This window comes from Ahaetulla prasina, chromosome 1, assembly GCF_028640845.1.
Source record: "Ahaetulla prasina isolate Xishuangbanna chromosome 1, ASM2864084v1, whole genome shotgun sequence".
NCBI classification, from domain to species: domain Eukaryota; kingdom Metazoa; phylum Chordata; class Lepidosauria; order Squamata; family Colubridae; genus Ahaetulla; species Ahaetulla prasina.
The window spans coordinates 40,682,076-40,701,064 of NC_080539.1; the positions used below are offsets into that span (position 1 = coordinate 40,682,076).

Here is an 18,989-nt window from a genome sequence, read left to right on the forward strand (position 1 = left end):
GATTCACTTAACAACTGTGGCAAGAAGAGTTGTAAAGTGGGGCAAAACTCGCTTAACAAACGTCTCACTTAGCAATTTAAATGTTGGGCTCAACTGTAGCCGTTAAGGACTACCTATATATTAAGATACACAAGGCATTACTTCTGAGTCCTAATTTTTTTTGTTCAAGCACGTATTAGTGGTATAATGTTAGCTGTTTAACGTGCATATATTATCTAGGAGCTCCTTTAGCTTTATGGCACCCTGTAAAGCAGGGGTCTCCATCCTTGGCAACTTGAAACCTGGGGGACTTCAACTCCCAGAATTCCCCAGCCAGCTCAAGTTCCCAAGGTTGGAGACCCCTGCGGTAAAGCACTCTGCAGCAAAGGCAAAATTGCAATGACTACAGCTGGCCGTGGGTTGCACGTGCACAGTCTCCCAATTCTTCCTGCCCCTCCTCCCACCCCGCGTGCAATTGTGAGCGCTTAGAGGCCTTCCGAGCCTAGCGCCGAACTTCCGCCTTTCTCCCTTTACAGCTGTACCCTACCAGCAACACCACCCTCATCTGGCCCAGCCCAACCGTTTTTCCTCGCCTCGAAGAATACAGCAGAGAAGAAAAGCGGGCAGGGCCTCCTGCCGGGAACTGCAGCTCTCCCCGCCCCCTCTCTATTGGCCCAGCGGTTATCTTTCTCTGCTCGGATAGGCTGGCGACAGAGAGGGCGGGGCGAAGGGAACCGCCCTTCTCCGCGCCTAGCCCAGAACTTGGCAACTTTGCGCGCGCGCCAGTAAACCGCCTTCGGTGACTCAGTAGGGCGTGGAGGCGGCGGCGGCGGCGGGCTTGGCGCGGCTGCTCTCTTCTCCCGCGGCATCGCAGCATCTCTCCCAGCGGTGGTGGCTGCGCAGCCGCCCGTCTTGCCTGGCTCCTTCCCTCCCTCGCCTCCGCCCCTCCCCGCGCGCCAAGTTCCAGCCCTTTTTCTCTCCACCCCCACCCCCCCGTTTGCTTTTTATCGCTCGGCGGTTGTTATCTGGCTCATTGTTCCTGAGAAAAAAGCCCGGAGACCAGCATGGATGACCCGGACCAATCCCCCTTCGTCTCTTCCACCACGGCCGCCTCCGAGCAGGACCGGCGGCAACCGCAGCAGCCCCTTTTCCAGTACCAGTTTGTGAGGGACCCGGAGAACGAGGAGGACGACGACGACGAGGAAGACGACGACGAAGAGCTGGATGACGAGCAGCTGGAAGTGAGGGAGAGGAAGCCCGCCGCTGCGCCTACGGCCCCTCCGGCGCCCATCTCCTCCCCGCCGCTGGTGGATCGGGGCGCCTCGGGGGAGCAGCCGCCCAGCCCACCCCCGTTCCCCCAGCCCGCTTGGGCGACTCCCCCCGTCGTCTCCACCAGCACCAGCCCTGTCGCTGCCGCCTCCGAGGGCGCCCCTAAGGGGGAGAAGGAGAGGGAGCCGCCCCGCAGCGCCCCGCTGCCACCTCCACACTGGGAAGAGCCCCGCGCACCCGCCATCCCTCCCCGGAGCGCCCCGCTGCCCCCCAAGCGAGAGGAGCCCTCGGTCGCCAAGAAGGGCGCCGCCCCAGGCTCTCCCGGTGAGTGGACGGCGGGCGGGTGGGAGGTCCGGAGGCGGCTTCGGGACGCCGGTGCCTCTTTCGGCATCGCCCAGCACCGTCTAGCCCGGCCCGGTAGCCGGGCACGCTGAGAAAAGCAATCCGACGTATCTGGAGGAGCGCCAGCTTGTGGAAAGCTAGTGGAGGAAGGCATATCCCGGAAGATGTCCGAGGGGCGTGGCTGGTGGGCTTTGTGATGAAGGGATGGTCGTGGAAAAGGCGCATTGAGGCCAAAAAAATGTGTGTGTATATGTGTGAGTGTGTGCGCGCGCGTTACAGGGCGGAGACCCAGTAAGTAAGTTGGCTCGGCTTTCCGAGGCCCTGAAATACGTGCGGTGGGAATGAACGGCTTTTTTTAAAAAAAGAAAACGGCCGGGGATGTGAGGATCGGGGAAGATGGTCTTTGGCAGTAGCGTTTTTCTTTTGTGTGTGTTGGGGCGGAGGGAATTGTCAGCCGTCAACCGAACTGGGCAAAGGAGCTTGTGAAATGAAGGAGGGCGGATTGGTAGCGGTGTGATTTAGAAAAGGTTGGGAGAAGCGGAGAAAGATAAGCGATCCCGAAAGGAAAGAAGCAGGCCGGGAAGCATGGTTTTCGCCTGGTGTAAAAAGGTTTTGGGGGGGTTCAAGTGGTCTATGAGGGATGAGGGGTTAAAGTTGTGAACGTGGAAAGAATTGGTAGAAGTTTTGGAAGTGGGTCATTATAACCCTGGTTCTGGTAGCCACCTAGGAGAAGGATACTTTTGAGAAGGAGAAGAGACCTTCCTTAAAGGGAATGTTGGGATTTGGGTAAGGTGGGTTGTGGTTTATAGATGATTTGTTGGAAGCCTATTAAGATTTGTATTGTGGAGATTCTGCAGCGAGAAGATGGGTGTGGCAGAGACTTTGTGGGCATGCACTGTGCTTTGTCAAAGCAGTCTGATGCAAGGGGGATTTGCTGGTGTTCTGCTTGAGGTATAGGCTTGTTATTTATTATACCAAATGGCAGCTTTTCCTTTGTGTCTAGGGTATGTTAACAGTTTTCCCACAAGAGATAATAATGTATGCAGTCTTCAGGAATCCATATGTCAGCGTTATAGAAAATAATAAGGATGTTATTTTCCTTATTATTCTGTCTGCCACTGTGGTGTAATAATGCAGCATGCTGGAAGGATGTTGACAAAGAGGAAAGGTGGAGTAATTGCTTTTTTTCCCTCTTGACTTTTTGATGCTTAACCATTTTAATGGTCACAAATGAAAAAGGCTGAATCCCCTCCCACACACATTCTCTTTTTAATTCTTATTTTTCTTCTTCTCCCCCCTTTGTTCACCCTTGGATTAGATGATCTAGAAAACTTTTGTTTTTTATTAAGCCTGTATGTGAACTCGGTTCTTCCTGTCCTGTGTAGACTACTTATACATAGCTCTGCAAGGGGGAAAATTTGCCAACTGACTGAAGCTTCAGGCTCCACCAGACTATTGTTACTGAAAGCCCGCCTTCTCTGCGCATACACTGGATTAAGGATCAGTGAATGATGGCTCTAGTCCTCCTATAGCAAGCGGTATTTGGAATGAGAACTTCCCTTTCTGTATAAAAAGCTAGTAAATTAGCCCAGCTTTCTGTTGTCCTGCTTTGGTCCTACACAGACCACTATGCAGTATTTTCTGTTTGCTTCTCTAAAATATGCTTTTGCATTAGTAAAGTTAATAGAAAATAGAATGTAAACATGTAACATCAAAAAACATACCATACTGTGGCACAATTAACAAATGGAAGAAACTTCCAAAATGAGTGTTAAATAGTAGCAATTAAAGTGAGCAAGAATTAATAGCTATTTAATAATAGCCTAAAAGTTAATGTTCAACCTTTCCAAGTACATTTTAAAGATAAGAGAAAAATATCTGATGTTTTACATACATTTTTTGTTTAGAATGTCTTCAATGATTAGAAAGCAAATTGCAAAATGCTTGTTTTTAAAGTAAAGCTTTAAAAGTATACTGTGTGTATTTGTAGCCCTATAGTTATTAAAATCTCAAATAGGAATTGCACAATTTCAAGTTCAGTTACAAATGGAAGTAACTTCTCTTAGTTATAAACTTGACACACTGAAATGAAACAGTAGCAAAAATACTGATAACATAAATATTTGTTGCAGATTTTTCTGTATGATCAGTGGAAAGCTGAATAAAAATCTTATTTGTCTGCACAATATGACCTGGATGGATACAGATTCTTAAGGGAATAGCAGCTTTTTTGAGCTATGTGTGAAATATATTTAAATCAAATGATTAGGCAAGATAATATTTCCTTTGAATCAACTCTTTTAATTTCATATCCATGTAGTTTTTTGGGAATGGTATACAAAATGGCTTAATGTTCTAAGACGGGTGTCAAACTTGCAGGCTGGATGCATCATGCTGGCCACGCCCCCATTTTAGTGAAAGAAAAAGTCATGATACGTCACCTGACGATGCAAGTTTGATACCCTTGTTCTAAGATGATATTTTACTTCTCTGTTTAGCCTCCAGCCCTTGTATTTTTGGTGGTCACATGTTCAATTATTAGGTATTCATCAGGCCTAACCCAGCTTAGATTTCAGATAACATTGACCAGGTGTCACTTGCTGAGACAAATAGTCACATTCACCTTGATTTAAATGAAGATAGAAGCATGCTTATACCTCAAACAGCTTTTCAATTGTCACTTCCATCTATCAGTGAGGATTAAGTCTATCATACAACAGGCTCCCCTTTGTACAATTTTGGTCTGACCATTTTATTGCACTTCCCCTTTACGTTTAAAATTGGGGATTTGAGCTAATGTTTTAATGAGTCATTTTCACTATGCTAAAACAATTTGTGAAGATAATTCTTATGTTATTTTGTGAATGCATTAGGACAAGAAATATGGGAACAAAAATGTAAGGGAGAAAAGAAGCTATTTCAAATTCAAAGCAAGTGGATAGTACTATTTTACTTCATTAAGGAATATTTGGCTGTATAACTTGCAATGTAGTGGGAAAAATACTAATCTTGGAATAGCTTTGGAGGGAAAAGTGTTCATTCTCTTGGAGGCCTTAATTGCTGTCTAACTAGCAAATTCAATGTGCTGGATAACATAGGTGCTCTGCTCTCATAAGACTGTATCTTCCTGGGACAATTGGACGTTTCTGTAGCAACTTTCAGTATTTAGGTGAGGATTTTTTTACCTTGATATATTGTTCATAGTGCCAAAATAGTTATTACTATACAAATCCATATGCATTTTCTACTTGCCTTCTGTATATAAAAAATATAGAATAGCCCTGGAATAATCTGCAAAGAATTTGATTCTAATTGTTTTAATAATATTTTTTAGGTATTTGTTTATGGACCTTCTATTGAGAATCCCTTATAACCAAACAAGTCTGGCTTTGCTGACTTCCTTTCATTTGTTCCTGAGGATGCAAAGCTGAAGCTCCAGTTTCTAGAACTAGAAAACTAATCCCAGGAGGAGCCTCCTTTTACAGGATATTTTTAACACTGGTTTGAAAGCTCCAACCTCATTATCTCATGGAATTTCTCAATATATTCTTGGTTGGAAGACTTTCAAAATGAATGTTTTCACTTGACTTTTTGACAAGGCATCTTTCCCAGGTATCTCTGAATGATGCTATGGATAGGGAGAATTACAGCCTGAGTTCTGTATGTTTTTCCCCAACCTCCAACCTTCATTTTATTTTTTCTTTTACATTTATGGAAGTAGACTCTGATCTTTACAGATTTTCTGCATTTCGGAGGATCAAACTAACAGTTAACAAAAATTCCTCTGCTTTTGTTTCATTTATACCATTTATTTGCTTTTCCACCAAATGCACATCTACTTTCCACTATATACAGTGCATATAAAACATCTACACACACCAGGGGTGAAATGTTCCCAGTTCGCACGGGCTCGCCCTATTAGGTAGCGATGGCAGCTGCTGGTTCGGAGGACCGGTAGCAAAAATCCCTGGCCCCACCCCCTGCCTCTGCTGAGCTGCACCATCAGCAGAGGTTTTTTTTTTCTTTTCACCCGAAAACATGCCTTTAAAAGTAAAAAAAAAACCCTCTGAGGATCGTGAGGCTGAGCAGAGATCATCAGAACACTTTGAAAGTTTTTTTTAAAAAAAACCTCTTCAGCCGAAGGGGAAAAAAAGGAAAAAGGCGGGGGGGGGGGCTTTAAAAGGATCCTCTGGCCATCCCAGCTGAGTTCCTCAGCACCAGAACCTTAAAAAACATGTTTTTTACATGTTAAAACAATTATTTTAAGAGGTTCTGGGCTGCTATGAGGGAACTTCAGCTGAGATCATCAGAGGAGCTGACTTTAAAACTTTTTTTCCTCTGGCAATCCCAGAGGAGTTTCTTGATCCTAGCAGGCTTCTAAAATCACTTTTTAACAGCCCCCACTTACAAGAGTTATGGTTTACAAAGAGCTTACAAAGTATCAAAGGGATCTTATTGTTGAAAGGTATCCGTCAGAAGAATGGTATAAAAATATTTTCAAGGCATCGGATAGACTATGGAACACAGTGAAGACAGTCAACAGTATGACACAACTCTGACATTACCAAAAACTGAATGTCTCTCCAAAATGGATGAAAAAGCAAGAAGTAACCTAATATTTGTTGAAGCTCCTCTTGAGTTTTAGCATAGCATTCCAGTCTTTCGGGATAAGGCCCTATCTCAAAAGCCATTGAAGCTATTTATATGCTGATCTAATGAATATACAGAACAAGGTGTATGTGTAAAATTAAATATTATATAAGAGTTCCAACTTTTCATTGCAAATTTTTATACTCCCAGATTTTATTTTTTCAGGCTAATTTTACAAATTACACAATATTTTTTCTGTACTGGATAGTCAGATGGAGTAATAAATATTTGTAGGCTTATTTATAAGATGTTTTTTACAGTAATGTAAATGTTTGCAAGAATGGGAGTTTTATACCAAAGATAATAGCAGGATAGTCATCATAAATAATATGGGCTGTACATATTAGATTAATATATTTCTCTAGCTATCTTTATGGAAATAATTGGAGAAATCATTTAAAAACTATTACACAGCTATCTTAGGGCTTCATTGATAATTTTGATAAAGGATTACACTCAAAAATTCCAAATATCACTCCTTGGCTACACTAAACACATTTTGTTAGAATATACAACAGTTTTTCTCTGCCCTATATCTAATCTTGACATAATAGGGGTGAACAGCAAAATTGTACTTTATATGTTAAGCATCTGCCTTTCGGAACAAGTTTATTGGGTATGTTTTATGTAAATATGAAATTCTAGCACAGAGTTAGTTAACCTTGTGTTTTTTATGTAATGTATAGTACTTAGAAGGCAGTAAATCTAAGATCAGTCCTTGCAAATTTGGTTTATGGATAGACACAGAAGTTTATACTTTTATATTTTTAATAAGAGTTCTTTAGGCATTTGTTCATTTATTTGATTTTAAATAATGCTCCATTAAAAATATAAAAGTACAAATTTCTGTGTCTATTCATAAATCAAATTTACAAGGACTGATCTTAGATTTATAGTACTATAAGTACCTCTAAGTACTATACATAATACTTCTTAATAAGAATAAGAAGCATAATAATGCTGCTTCTGCCAACCTAGCAGTTCAAAAGCACGTAAAAAATGCAAGTAGAAAAACAGGGACCACCTTTGGTGGGAAGGTAACAGTTTTCCGGGTGCCTTTGGCATTTAATCGTGCTGGCCACATGACCACGGAGACGCCTTTGGATAGCGCTGGCTCTTCGGCTTTGAAACGGAGATGAGCACCGCCTCCTAGAGTCGGGAATGACTAGCACATGTGTGTGAGGGGAACTTATAGAACACTTATTTGAAGATTATAGCCAACTTTAACCTTAATTTTGTATCAATTGAAAGATAACATTAATTTTACTTAACAATAACATTTCATGAAATTTACATGACAATTTGCTAATTGTATCAGTCTCACATTTTCTAGGATATCATATGTAATGAGCCTTACAAATTACAGTACAAGAAGGCGTAAAATAAGATTGGTATTTCCCTAAAGTGTAGGTATGGTAGAATAGTCACATACCAAAACTTCAATAACTCAATCACTGATGCATATTTTCAAGATTATCTCTTTAGTCATCTTTCAATTTTTTTACAATGCTCCCCTACATTAAATTTATAATTCAGTTCATTATAGTTGATTCTATAATTAGAATAAGCAGAACAGCTCTTCCTAAATTGCTTTATACTTAGCATTTTAAAAAAAATACTATTTTGATATTTCTCATACAGAAATGAACCATTACACTTGTTTCTGTAGCAACTATATTATACTATAGTAATATTTAAAATTTTCAACTTCTTGCCACTTCTTAGGTATTGTTCCTAACAATTGCTTAAAGCATAGCATAGCTTGTCTTTTCAGTTCCTTCTTCTCCCCAAGAAGTATATGAGTTTACCAGATAACCATTATTGAGTAGGTCCTGTAGGAGAAGTTAATTACATGTGTTCAGATTTTTTATGAGCACATATTCACCAAGAGGAATATACTTTATTAAAGAAATTAGCAGCATTTAGTTTTTCAGCCTATTCCTCAAACTAAGCTTACATTTTTGATGATCTCAGTATTTGACTATAGCTATTGCTCTGGAAAGAGGAAGCAATTAGCCACTCATAAGTAGAGTGAACAAACAGGAAGAAGGGAGCTTTCTAAGCCAAAGAAGAGGGGAGAAGCACATTATCCTCTCATCTTCAGAGGAAAAGCATTCCAAATGAGCAGAAGAAGCTTCCTGGATGAGAAGTGAAACGTCTTCAAAGAAAAACTAGAAAATCCAATTGCCTCTTGAAACAGCACCTTTGGAACATTCCAAATGCTGTAAAAGTATATGATTAAACTAGCTTTTAAGTAAAATAATGGCAAGAATGTCCAACCTGCCAAAAAATATTATATGAAAGTAGAAAGCCCACAGAGAAGATAACATTTTCTGATTTATTTCAGGAAAGTGTCTAATATGATAGCAAAAATTAGTTAAACTTGTATGCTCTCCTATCAACCACTAATGGTCTGCCTGATAAAATGTACTTGCTCAGTGTGATGAGCTGCTGCTTTCAAAAAAAAAAATCTTCTTTCACTGAAATAAAGGTAGTTGGGTTGCAGATGCCCATAAAGACAGCAAGACATGTGGACAAGATCTTCTGGAATTAGACACTTGTCCTGCTCCTGAAGGTAGCTTTCTCAGTGTCACAGAGAATGAGAGTCTTCTGGAAATTAGAGATAGTTTCCAAATTGAGGGAAATGTTTTCATAGGAGGATATAATGAGATCCAGTTTTCAATGATGAACTTACTCTCTCATAAGAGGATACTCTGCTTGGAAGCTGAAGGCTTTTGATTATGGATGTTTTTCTTGCCCAGTAGTATTTTAGACAGCAGATTCCATTCCTAGCAGGCATATCATCATGGCAAGTTGCACACCTGTCACAAATTCATTTGTGTTTCTTTTGCCTCTAAATCTGACTTGATTTTGTCTTGGCTGAAAAAAAAAATGTAATGATAGCATCAATAGATATTTTAAATATCCTCTTACTTCCTTAAAACTTGTTCACATTTAAAATGAAATAGTACTTTTCCTCTGATCTGTTAGTGACTCTCAGACCGTATTCTGGGAATATGGTCCTGTATTCCTTTGGAGAATTGATCCAGAGGTGGGCTGCTGCTGGTTCAGACCAGTTTGTCCGTGCTAGTAGTTCCGACCACTTGCTGGGCCCACCCACCCATCCTGGTGTTATCCCATCCTATATATCTTGCTCTCTGGCTCGGTCACCCTGCCCACACGCAACAGCTGAGTTCTGCACCATATCCACTGTATTCACCATGCCTGTCCGAGAAGGTGTGCTGGACGCTGCGCTCATGAAATCATTGTGTTTGAAGCTGCGCACATACGTTCTCGCATGCATGCTCATGTTCACATTTTTGGTTCTGCACTACGTGAACTGGTTGTTAAATTATATGAAGCCCACCTCTGAATTGATCCTATTTAAATTGCATGTGATGCTGCAAAAACCTGTCATAGATGGAAATCTTTTAAAATTTGTGGATTATTAAGATTTGAGAAACTGTTCTTTAAATTTCTTTAAATTTCTCATTTTGGTAAATCATTGAGGCTTAAATATGCATTCATTAAAATTTGTTTTTGCACATTCTCTGATACTAGTTTATGTTTTCAGTTCTGTATAATCCATTTAATTTTGCAAACAGATTTGTGGATGCCGTTCATTTTGGTATATATTTAGAATATATTCATGCTTGTTTGCACTTTTTTCCAGGTGTTCTTCCCTTTTTAATTGGCAAACTGATTTGCAAAATTCAAAGAAATATAAATTTAGAAAGACAAGGTTTTTTAATGTGTATTTTTCTCAACAGTGGTTTATTCCAGTGGTTCTCAACCTATGGTCTGCAGACCCCTGGGGCGGCAACATTAAATACTTAGAGAGCCACTTGGACCTGTTTCCTACAGAAAAAAAACACACCGGGACCCACAAAACCTGGGTGGGTGTGGCCGATGTCACTCACTCACACCCAGTCACATGACCACCTAGCCACAAAACTATCCAGCCACAAAACTATTCTCTATATCTCTCTCCCTATCTCCCTCTTCCCCCTTTCTGTAGCTCTGTGTCTGTCCCTCTCCCTTTCTTCCCCTCTCTCCCTCCTCTGTGTGTCTTCCTCTGTATCTTTCCCTCTCTTCCCATCTCTCACCCCCTCTCTGTGTATTACTCTGTATGTGTGTCTCTGTGTCTCTGTCTCACCCCCTCTGTATCTGTGTGTGTCCGTGTGTGTGTGTGTGTGTCCGTGTCCGTGTCCATGTCTCTCCCTTTGGGCGACCATCCTCCTCCTTCCCCCCTCCTCTTGTAATTCCCTGGCTGTCTATGGCTGAACCGGGAGCGTTCACATGTGCAGGGAGACCCCCCCACAAGCAAGCGCCATAGCGCAGCAAAGGAATGCATGGGGTGGGCAACCACTCGCTTAGGAGGATATTAACAGGAGACGGCTTCTCTCCTGCACTAATGCTCCAGCCATTGCCTTGCTGTGTCATCACCCACCCCTGGCAGCTCTTCGGCCAAGCGCGGAGGAGAGAGAGAGAACACGCATGTGTCTTTCCTTAGGGTGTAATTTTAACTCTGTTGAGGCAATTGAAAAGTTCATGTGGGTATATAATAGTTGCATATTAGGAAGTCATGTAAATTGTCAAAGCAATGTTACTCTCTCTCTTTTTGGACTCCAGCCTGAAGTGGCAGGAAGCGAAGGCTGCCTTATGTGCAAATGTGGCGTAAAGGCAGATACAGGGCAGCTTCACTCCTGCACTCTCCGGCAACCCTCTTCCCACTCCTCCTCTCATGATACCCGGGACAGCTGTGGCTGAGCCGGGAGCATGTGCACACGTGGGGAGACCCTCAAGCAAGTGCCAAAGCTCAGGAAAGGCGCATGCAGGGTGGGGCAGCGGCTCGCTTAAATAGGGTCTCTCCGTGCATGTGCACGCTCCCAACTCAGCCACAGCCAGCCAGGGGGTTACGAGAGGAGGTGGGAGGAGAGTGCAAGAGCGAAGCTGCCCTCTATCTGCCTTCACGCCACATTTGCATGTAAGGTAGCCTTTGCTTCCTACTGCTTCAGGCTGGAGTCCAAAAAAGAAAGAAGAGAGGTAGGGCGAACCAGTGATGGGACAGGGAGCTGCAGCAGAGGGCCTAAAGAGCCGCTTGTGGCTCCGGACCCACAGGTTGCTGACTCTTGTCATAGGAGAAGGCTTGAAGAAAGCCTTGAAAAGGCTTGAAGAAATGTTATGATTTAGATTTTGAGTTAAGTCTTGAGGATCTGTGGCCATGGTCCATGGTCACAAAAGGTATTTAAAAGAGGTCGATGGTATAGAAAAGATTGAAAACCACTGGTCTGTTTGATATATAATGCTTACCAGCTGTTCCTAATGTCTAACTGCTTCTTATTTTGTATTTCTTCAAAAACTTTCTCATAGTAATACAGTAGTTAAAACTATAAAAATTTACATGGTGATATAAAGTAATAAAATCTGTATGCAGACATGTTTTTGTATATATTTTCAAGCCATAGAGCAATAACAAATTGTATTATTTTATTCTAATGATAAATTATTTAGCAATTTGTGGGATGGACTCCCAAGTTATTCCTGACTGAGTTTTATTGGCAAAATTTTCAGAGTGAATTATTATTCTTCCCAGGACTGACAAAGAGTAACTAGCTCAAAGTCACTTACCTGGCTTCACTGCCTACAACTCAGTCTCCCTCAGCATTGTGGCTTAATCACTACCTTTACCAAAAAATTATTTCATAATGTGCTTCTTTATTTTCCCTTACCAGATTCTTTTCTTCTTTTGAATAAGCATAGTTCAGAATAAAACTAGAATTAGTTCCTTTGCTTAATTAAATATTAAGAAATCAAAGGTTAAATAAAATTTGGGTTTTAGAAATTGAGGGAAAATTCCAAAATAAGAGCAGAAAAGTGTTTTGTACAATATGTTATATATGAAGGGTTGTTCAATATAATGTATAAATCAATGAAATTGAGAAATATTTATTTTTAAAACAATGTTTTTCAGCTGCTTTTCTAAAAGAAGTAGCATATAATATGTGTAAAAGAGTAAAAAAGTATTTTAGTTCAGAATCTGTGCAGATAAATGAAACCACTATAAGCAGAAATAAGAATGCAGATTGTTTAGAGAATAAAAAAAGAGCAATTTGTTACTGAAATAATGGAGCAATGTTTGTGTATTTCTCTGCTCCTTGAAATATGGAGTTGTTGGAATAATACCTTTCTCTTTTCTGATTCCCATTAGGTTAGCCTTTCTTGTCTTGCTATTAGCAATAGGCTTTTCTTAAATTCATAACTAATAAAAAATGTTTTATGTCATAGTCTCATATCATCTGGTACTATAAAAGTCAATTAACCCCATGAATTGATCTTGGAAATGCATTAAAATTAAAATCTTAATATTCATTCAAAGTAACATATTATAGAAAAAAAGCCTGTTACACTTAACCCTTGCTTAACATCCATTTGTTCAGCAACTATTCAGCGACCATTCAAAATTACAAGTCTGAAAACTGCAGCATTCCCTGGTCGTGTGATAAATATTCAGGCCATATTTACTTCTGCTGCTGCCAGGCCCACAATCCACATTCCCACTACCCACAACACTTGCCACATTACATTTTCTAGCGCCCATTTGTAGCACTCGCCCACTTATGCTCCCCAGTAGTCATCCGCAGTGCAAAGGATTGTCCTAGCTGGCCTCAAATTTTTTTCCAGCATTGCCTGAGAATGATGAGACTCATGCAACCAGGTAGTGCTTTAAGAATACTGGCACTATTCACAAAAGGAAATACAGCAGGGTAGCTTCTCTACTTAGGCAATAGTAGAGGGAGGGGCAGATATGGCGGAAGGAGGGGACCATATCATGTCAAGGGAGCGCGCCCGCGCTGTTTACAAACGATTGCGTGCTCCAGTCCTGCTGCCTTTTCCTGTTCCCCGAGTGGTCAGGTTCCCCAGGGCCGCGACCTTCGACTGATGTTATGCAACGCCAGGTCCGTTGTTAATAAGGCCCCCCTCATTTCAGATCTGATACAGGAGGGGGGTGCGGACCTGATGGGCGTTACGGAGACCTGGCTGGGCACAGAAGGGGGCGTGCCCCTCGTTGAGATGTGTCCACCGGGCTTCCGTGCATTTCATCAGGCGAGGGTTCAAGGCAGGGGTGGGGGGGTTGCGGTTATTTTAAATGAGAGTTTGGAACCGAGGGAGATCTCTGTCCCGCAGACAGCCGGCTGTGAGTCTCTCTTTGTGCGGTGAGGCCATGGGGTACAGATGGGTTTACTGATCATGTACCTGGCTCCCTGCCACATGACAGCAGCCCTGCCTGAGCTGCTTGACGTGATAGCCGAGGCGGCAGTTGATACCCCCAGGCTTTTGGTCATGGGGGATTTCAACCTGCCATTGGTAGGTGAGTCATCGTCGTCAGCTCGGGAGTTCATGGCCTCCATGGCAGCCTTGGACCTGACCCAGTTAGTAAATGGGCCCACACATACTGGGGGACACACGTTGGACTTGATTTTTGTCTCGGGACAGTGGCTGCATGATCTGGATGTGGGGGACTTAGTCATTACTCCCCTGCCGTGGACAGATCATTCTCTCCTTCGCCTGGACTCTGGACCGCAGACCCTTACTGCAGGGAGACGGAGCCAGTTCGTTGGTTCCGTCCCAGGCGCCTGATGGACCCGAGTAGGTTCCTGACGGAGCTTGGGCCATTTCCTGTGGATCTGGCCCACGGCTCGGCCGAAGAACTCGCTGCCGCCTGGGAAAGGGCGGCAGTGGGGGCTTTGGACTGCATCGTGCCGATGCGGCCTCTGATCCGGCACTGCTCTTGACCGGCTCCTTGGTTCACTGAGGAGCTGAGAGAGATGAAGCGCCGGAGAAGACGCCTAGAGAGCGCCTAGAGGGCCAGCCGCTCCGAATCTGACCGAACACTAGTACAGTCATATATTCAGACCTATCTAGTGGCAATAAGTATGGCGAAGCAAGCATACTTTGCCGCCCTTATAGCATCGGCAGATAACCGCCCAGCCACCTTGTTTAGGATGACCCGCTCCCTTCTGTTTCAGGGGGCTCAGGAGGACCCCTTGCAGGGACAGGCTGAGGAATTTGGAAGTTATCTGCACGATAAAATCGCTCAGATCCGGGATGGGCTGGACATAGATTGGGTAGATCCGGACGGGATGATGCGGGCACGTCTTGAGAACATTGTTTGGGCTGAGTTTGACCCTGTGACTCCCGATGACATGGACAGGATACTGGGGAGGTTGAATGCCACCACATGTTTATTGGATCCGTGTCCCTCCTGGTTGGTACTGGCCACCCAGGAGGTTACACGAGGCTGGCTCCAGGGAATTACCAGCACTTCTCTGAGGGAGGGAGTCTTCCCAGCCGCCTTGAAAGAGGTGGTGGTGAGGCCCCTCCTTAAGAAGCCTTCCCTGGACCCAGCTATTTTGGCTAATTATCGTCCGGTCTCCAATCTTCGCTTTTTGGCAAAGGTTGTGGAGAATGTGGTGGCTTGGCAACTCCCCCAGTACCTGGAGGAAACTGTTTATCTAGACCCGTGCCAGCCCGGCTTCAGGCCTGGGTACAGCAAAGAGAAGGCTTTGGTCGCGTTGGTTGATGATCTCTGGAGGGCACGGGACAGAGGTTGTTCCTCTGTTCTTGTCCTGTTAGATCTGTCAGCGGCGTTCGATACCATCGACCATGGTATCTTGCTGCGGCGGTTGGAGGGCTTGGGAGTGGGAGGCACCGTTTTACGGTGGTTCTCCTCCTACCTCTCCGACCGCTCGCAGACGGTGTTGACGTGGGCAGAGATCAACCCCTAGGCAACTCACTTGTGGGGTGCCACAGGGGTCGATTCTCTCACCCCTCCTGTTCAACATTTATATGAAGCCGCTGGAAGAGATCATCCGTGGTTTCGGGGTGAGCTGTCAGCTGTATGCTGACGATACTCAACTGTACATCTCTACCCCGAACCACCCCAACAAAGCCATCGATGTGTTGACTCGGTGTCTTGAGGCCCTTCGGGTCTGGATGGGGATGAACAGGCTCCAACTCAACCCATCCAAGATGGAGTGGCTGTGGATGCCAGCGTCCCGTCACAGTCAGCTTACCCCATTGCTGACTGTGGGGGGCGAAGCGTTAGCCCCCAGGGAATCGGTGCGCAATTTAGGCGTTATCCTGGATGCACGGCTGTCTTTAGAAGACCATTTGACAGCCGTCACCAGGGGAGCTTTTTATCAGGTTTGCCTGATTCGCCAATTGCGCCCTTTCCTGGATCAGGACTCGTTATGCACGGTCACTCATGCCCTCGTCACTTCCCGTCTGGATTACTGCAATGCTCTTTACATGGGGCTCCCCTTGAGGAGCACCCGGAGGCTCCAACTGGTACAGAATGCGGCCGCGCGGGGGATTGAGGGAGCCCCCTGTAGCTCCCATGGAACACCTCTCCTGCGCAGGCTTCATTGGTTGTCAGTGGTCTTCCGGGTGCACTTCAAGGTGTTGGTTATCACCTTAATATCATTGGGGATATGATATTGGGGATGCTCGACTGCCATTTCAGAAAGAAAAGGAGAGAGGAGTAGAAGGAGGGAAGAAAATAGGTAGGAAAGAGTAGAGAACGAGGAGAGGAATAAGAAGGTTAGATAGGGTGGAAGAAGGGAGGAGTGGAGAAGGAGGAGAGGAAGTAGTAAAGTGAAGGAGATGAAGAATGTGAAAGTAGTAGAGGGTAGAGAGGGAGGTTGTGAAGAAAGGAAGTGGCAATCGGGCAGGCCTGAATCAGTAATAAATAAAAATTAATGATTAATGATGGATAATAGTTTGTACATAAATATGATGTTGGAAAATGGAAATAAAAATTATTTATTAAAAAAAAAGGTGTTGGTTATCACCTTTAAAGCGCTCCATGGCATTGGACCGGGATATTTACGGGACCGCCTGCTGCCGACAGTTACCTCCCATTGTCCGGTACGTCCAGTGCGTGCTCACAGGGAAGGCCTTCTTAGGGTGCCGTTGGCTAGGCAATGTCGGCTGGCGGCTCCCAGGGGAAGAGCGTTCTCTGTGGGGGCCCCGGCTCTATGGAATGAGCTGCCGGTGGGACTTCGTCTCCTCCCTGATCTCCAGACCTTTAAACGCGAGCTCAAGACTTTCTTTTTTTACCAAGCGGGGCTTTCCTGATTGATTTTAGTATAGGGGGTTTTAGTGGGTTTTAATAGGGTTTTAACTTTCGGACCGCTGCTCCTCACCGCAGGGAGACGGGACCAATACGTTGGTTCCGTCCCAGGCGACTGATGGACCCGGAGAGGTTCCTGATGGAGCTTGGGCCGCTCCCTGGCGATCTGGCCCACGGCTCGGCCGAGGAGCTTGTTGCGGCCTGGGAACAGGCCGCGGTGGGCGCCTTGGACCGTGTCGTGCCTTTGCGGTGTCTGACCCGGCGTAGGTCTCAACCAGCTCCTTGGTTCTCCGAGGAGCTGAGGGAGATGAAACGCCGGAGAAGACGCCTAGAGAGCGTGTGGAGGTCCGGCCGTTCCGAAGCTGACCAAATACTAGTTAGGTCTTTTACTCAGACCTATCTAGTGGCATTGAGGGAGGCCAAGCGGGCCTATGTCTCTACCCTCATTGCGTCAGCAGAGAACCGCCCAGCTGCCCTGTTTAGGGTGACTCGCTCCCTCCTTAACCAGGAGGGTTGCGATGACCCCTTACAGGGTTGTGCTGAGGATTTCAGCAGGTATCTGTTTGACAAAATCACTCAGCTTCGGGACGGTCTGGACCAAAACTGGGTAGTTTCGGGCGAGGTGACGGAGGCTAGTCTTGTTGAGACCATCTGGGAGGAGTTTGACCCTGTGGCTCCCGAGGACATGGACAGGTTGCTGGGGCGGGAATGCCACCACATGTTTATTGGACCCGTGTCCCTCCTGGTTGGTGCTGGCCACCCGGGAGGTTACACGAGGCTGGCTCCAGGGGATTGTTAACGCTTCTCTGAGGGAGGTGTTGTTCCCACCGCCTTGAAAGAGGCGGTGGTGAGACCCCTCCTCAAGAAGCCTTCCCTGGACCCAGCTGTTTTGAGTAACTATCGTCCAGTCTCCAACCTTCGCTTTGTGGCGAAGGTTGTTGAGAGTGTGGTGGCACACCAGTTACCCCAGTACCTGGATGAATCTGTCTATCTAGACCCGTTCCAGTCCGGTTTCCGACCCGGGTACAGCACGGAGACAGCTTTGGTCGCATTGGTGGATGACCTCTGGAGGGCCCGGGATAGAGGTTATTCCTCTGCCCTGGTTCTCCTTGATCTCTCAGCGGCTTTTGATGCCATCGACCATGGTATCCTGCTGCGACGGTTGGGAGGATTGGGTGTGGAAGGCACCGTACTTCGGTGGTTCTCATCCTATCTCTCCGACCGATCGCAGACGGTGTTGGCAGGGGGGCAGAGGTCGACCTCGAGGCGCCTCCTTTGTGGGGTGCCACAGGGGTCGGTTCTCTCGCCTCTCCTGTTCAACATCTACATGAAGCCGCTGGGCGAGGTCATCAGTGGTTTTGGGGTGAGTTATCAACTGTACGCGGATGACACCCAGCTGTACATTTCCACCCCTGACCACCCCAATGAAGCTGTTGAAGTGTTGTCTCGGTGTGTGGAGGCCGTACGGGTCTGGATGGGGAGAAACAGGCTCAAGCTCAACCCCTCCAAGACTGAGTGGCTGTGGATGCCGGCATCCCGGTACAGTCAGCTGCAACCGTGGCTGACTGTTGGGGGCAAATCATTGGCCCCAATGGAGAGGGTGCGCAATTTGGGGGTTCTCCTGGATGGACGGTTGTCCTTTGAAGATCATTTGGCGACCGTCTCCAGGAGAGCTTTTTACCAGGTTCGCCTGGTCCACCAGTTGCGCCCCTTTCTAGACCGGGATGCCTTATGCACGGTCACTCATGCCCTCGTCACTTCTCGCCTGGACTACTGTAACGCTCTCTACATGGGGCTCCCCTTGAGGTGCACCCGGAGACTTCAGTTAGTTCAGAATGCAGCCGCGCGGGTGATAGAGGGAGCCACTCGTGGCTCCCATATAACACCGATCCTGCGCAGGCTGCACTGGCTACCTGTGGTTTTCCAAGTGCACTTCAAGGTGTTGGTTACCACCTTTAAAGCGCTCCATGGCATAGGACCGAGATATCTTCGGGACCGCCTTCTGTTACCACATGCCTCCCACCGACCGGTACGCTCTCATAGAGAGGGCCTCCTCAGGGTGCCATCAGCCAGACAGTGCAGGCTGGCGACCCCCAGGGGGAGAGCCTTCTCGGTGGGGGCACCTACCCTCTGGAATGAGCTTCCCCCAGGACTTCGACAACTTCCAGACCTCCGGACCTTTCGCCACGAGCTTAAAACATATCTATTCTTTCGAGCAGGACTGGCTTAATAGGGTTTTAAATATGGATTTTATTGGGGTTTATTTTATATTTCGTATTGTATTTTAAATTTAGGCTATTGGAATAAGTTTTTTAAATATTGTTTTTATTGAAATGTATTGTTTTTATTTTATCTGCCTGTTCACCGCCCTGAGTCCTCCGGGAGAAGGGCGGTATACAAATTAAATTATTATTATTATTATTATTATTAATAGGGTTTTAGTTTTTGATAAAATTTTAGCTAATATTTTAAGTATACAGCGGTTGAATCAGATTTTTAAACTTGCTATAGTATTTTAATTTGTTTAGGATTTCTGTCGTTTTATTGGCTGTACACCACCCTGAGTCTTCGGAGAAGGGCAGTATAAAAATATGAATAAATAAATAAATAAATA

The 18,989-nt window shown here is 45.2% G+C and overlaps 1 protein-coding gene across 2 annotated transcripts in view; it reads left to right on the plus strand.

Moving 5' to 3' along the window:
* Positions 1-792: 792 nt before the first annotated feature.
* RTN4 (reticulon 4) overlaps positions 793-18,989 on the plus strand; it is a 50,237-nt gene continuing 32,040 nt past the window's right edge. Inside the window, exon 1 of one of the 2 annotated variants that reach the window (XM_058164937.1) lies at positions 793-1,572. In XM_058164937.1, the coding sequence (XP_058020920.1) occupies positions 1,044-1,572 (529 nt within the window). In that variant the 5' untranslated portion in view covers positions 793-1,043. The remainder of the gene's footprint in view (positions 1,573-18,989) is intronic. The other variant, XM_058164938.1, reaches the window with a different exon arrangement.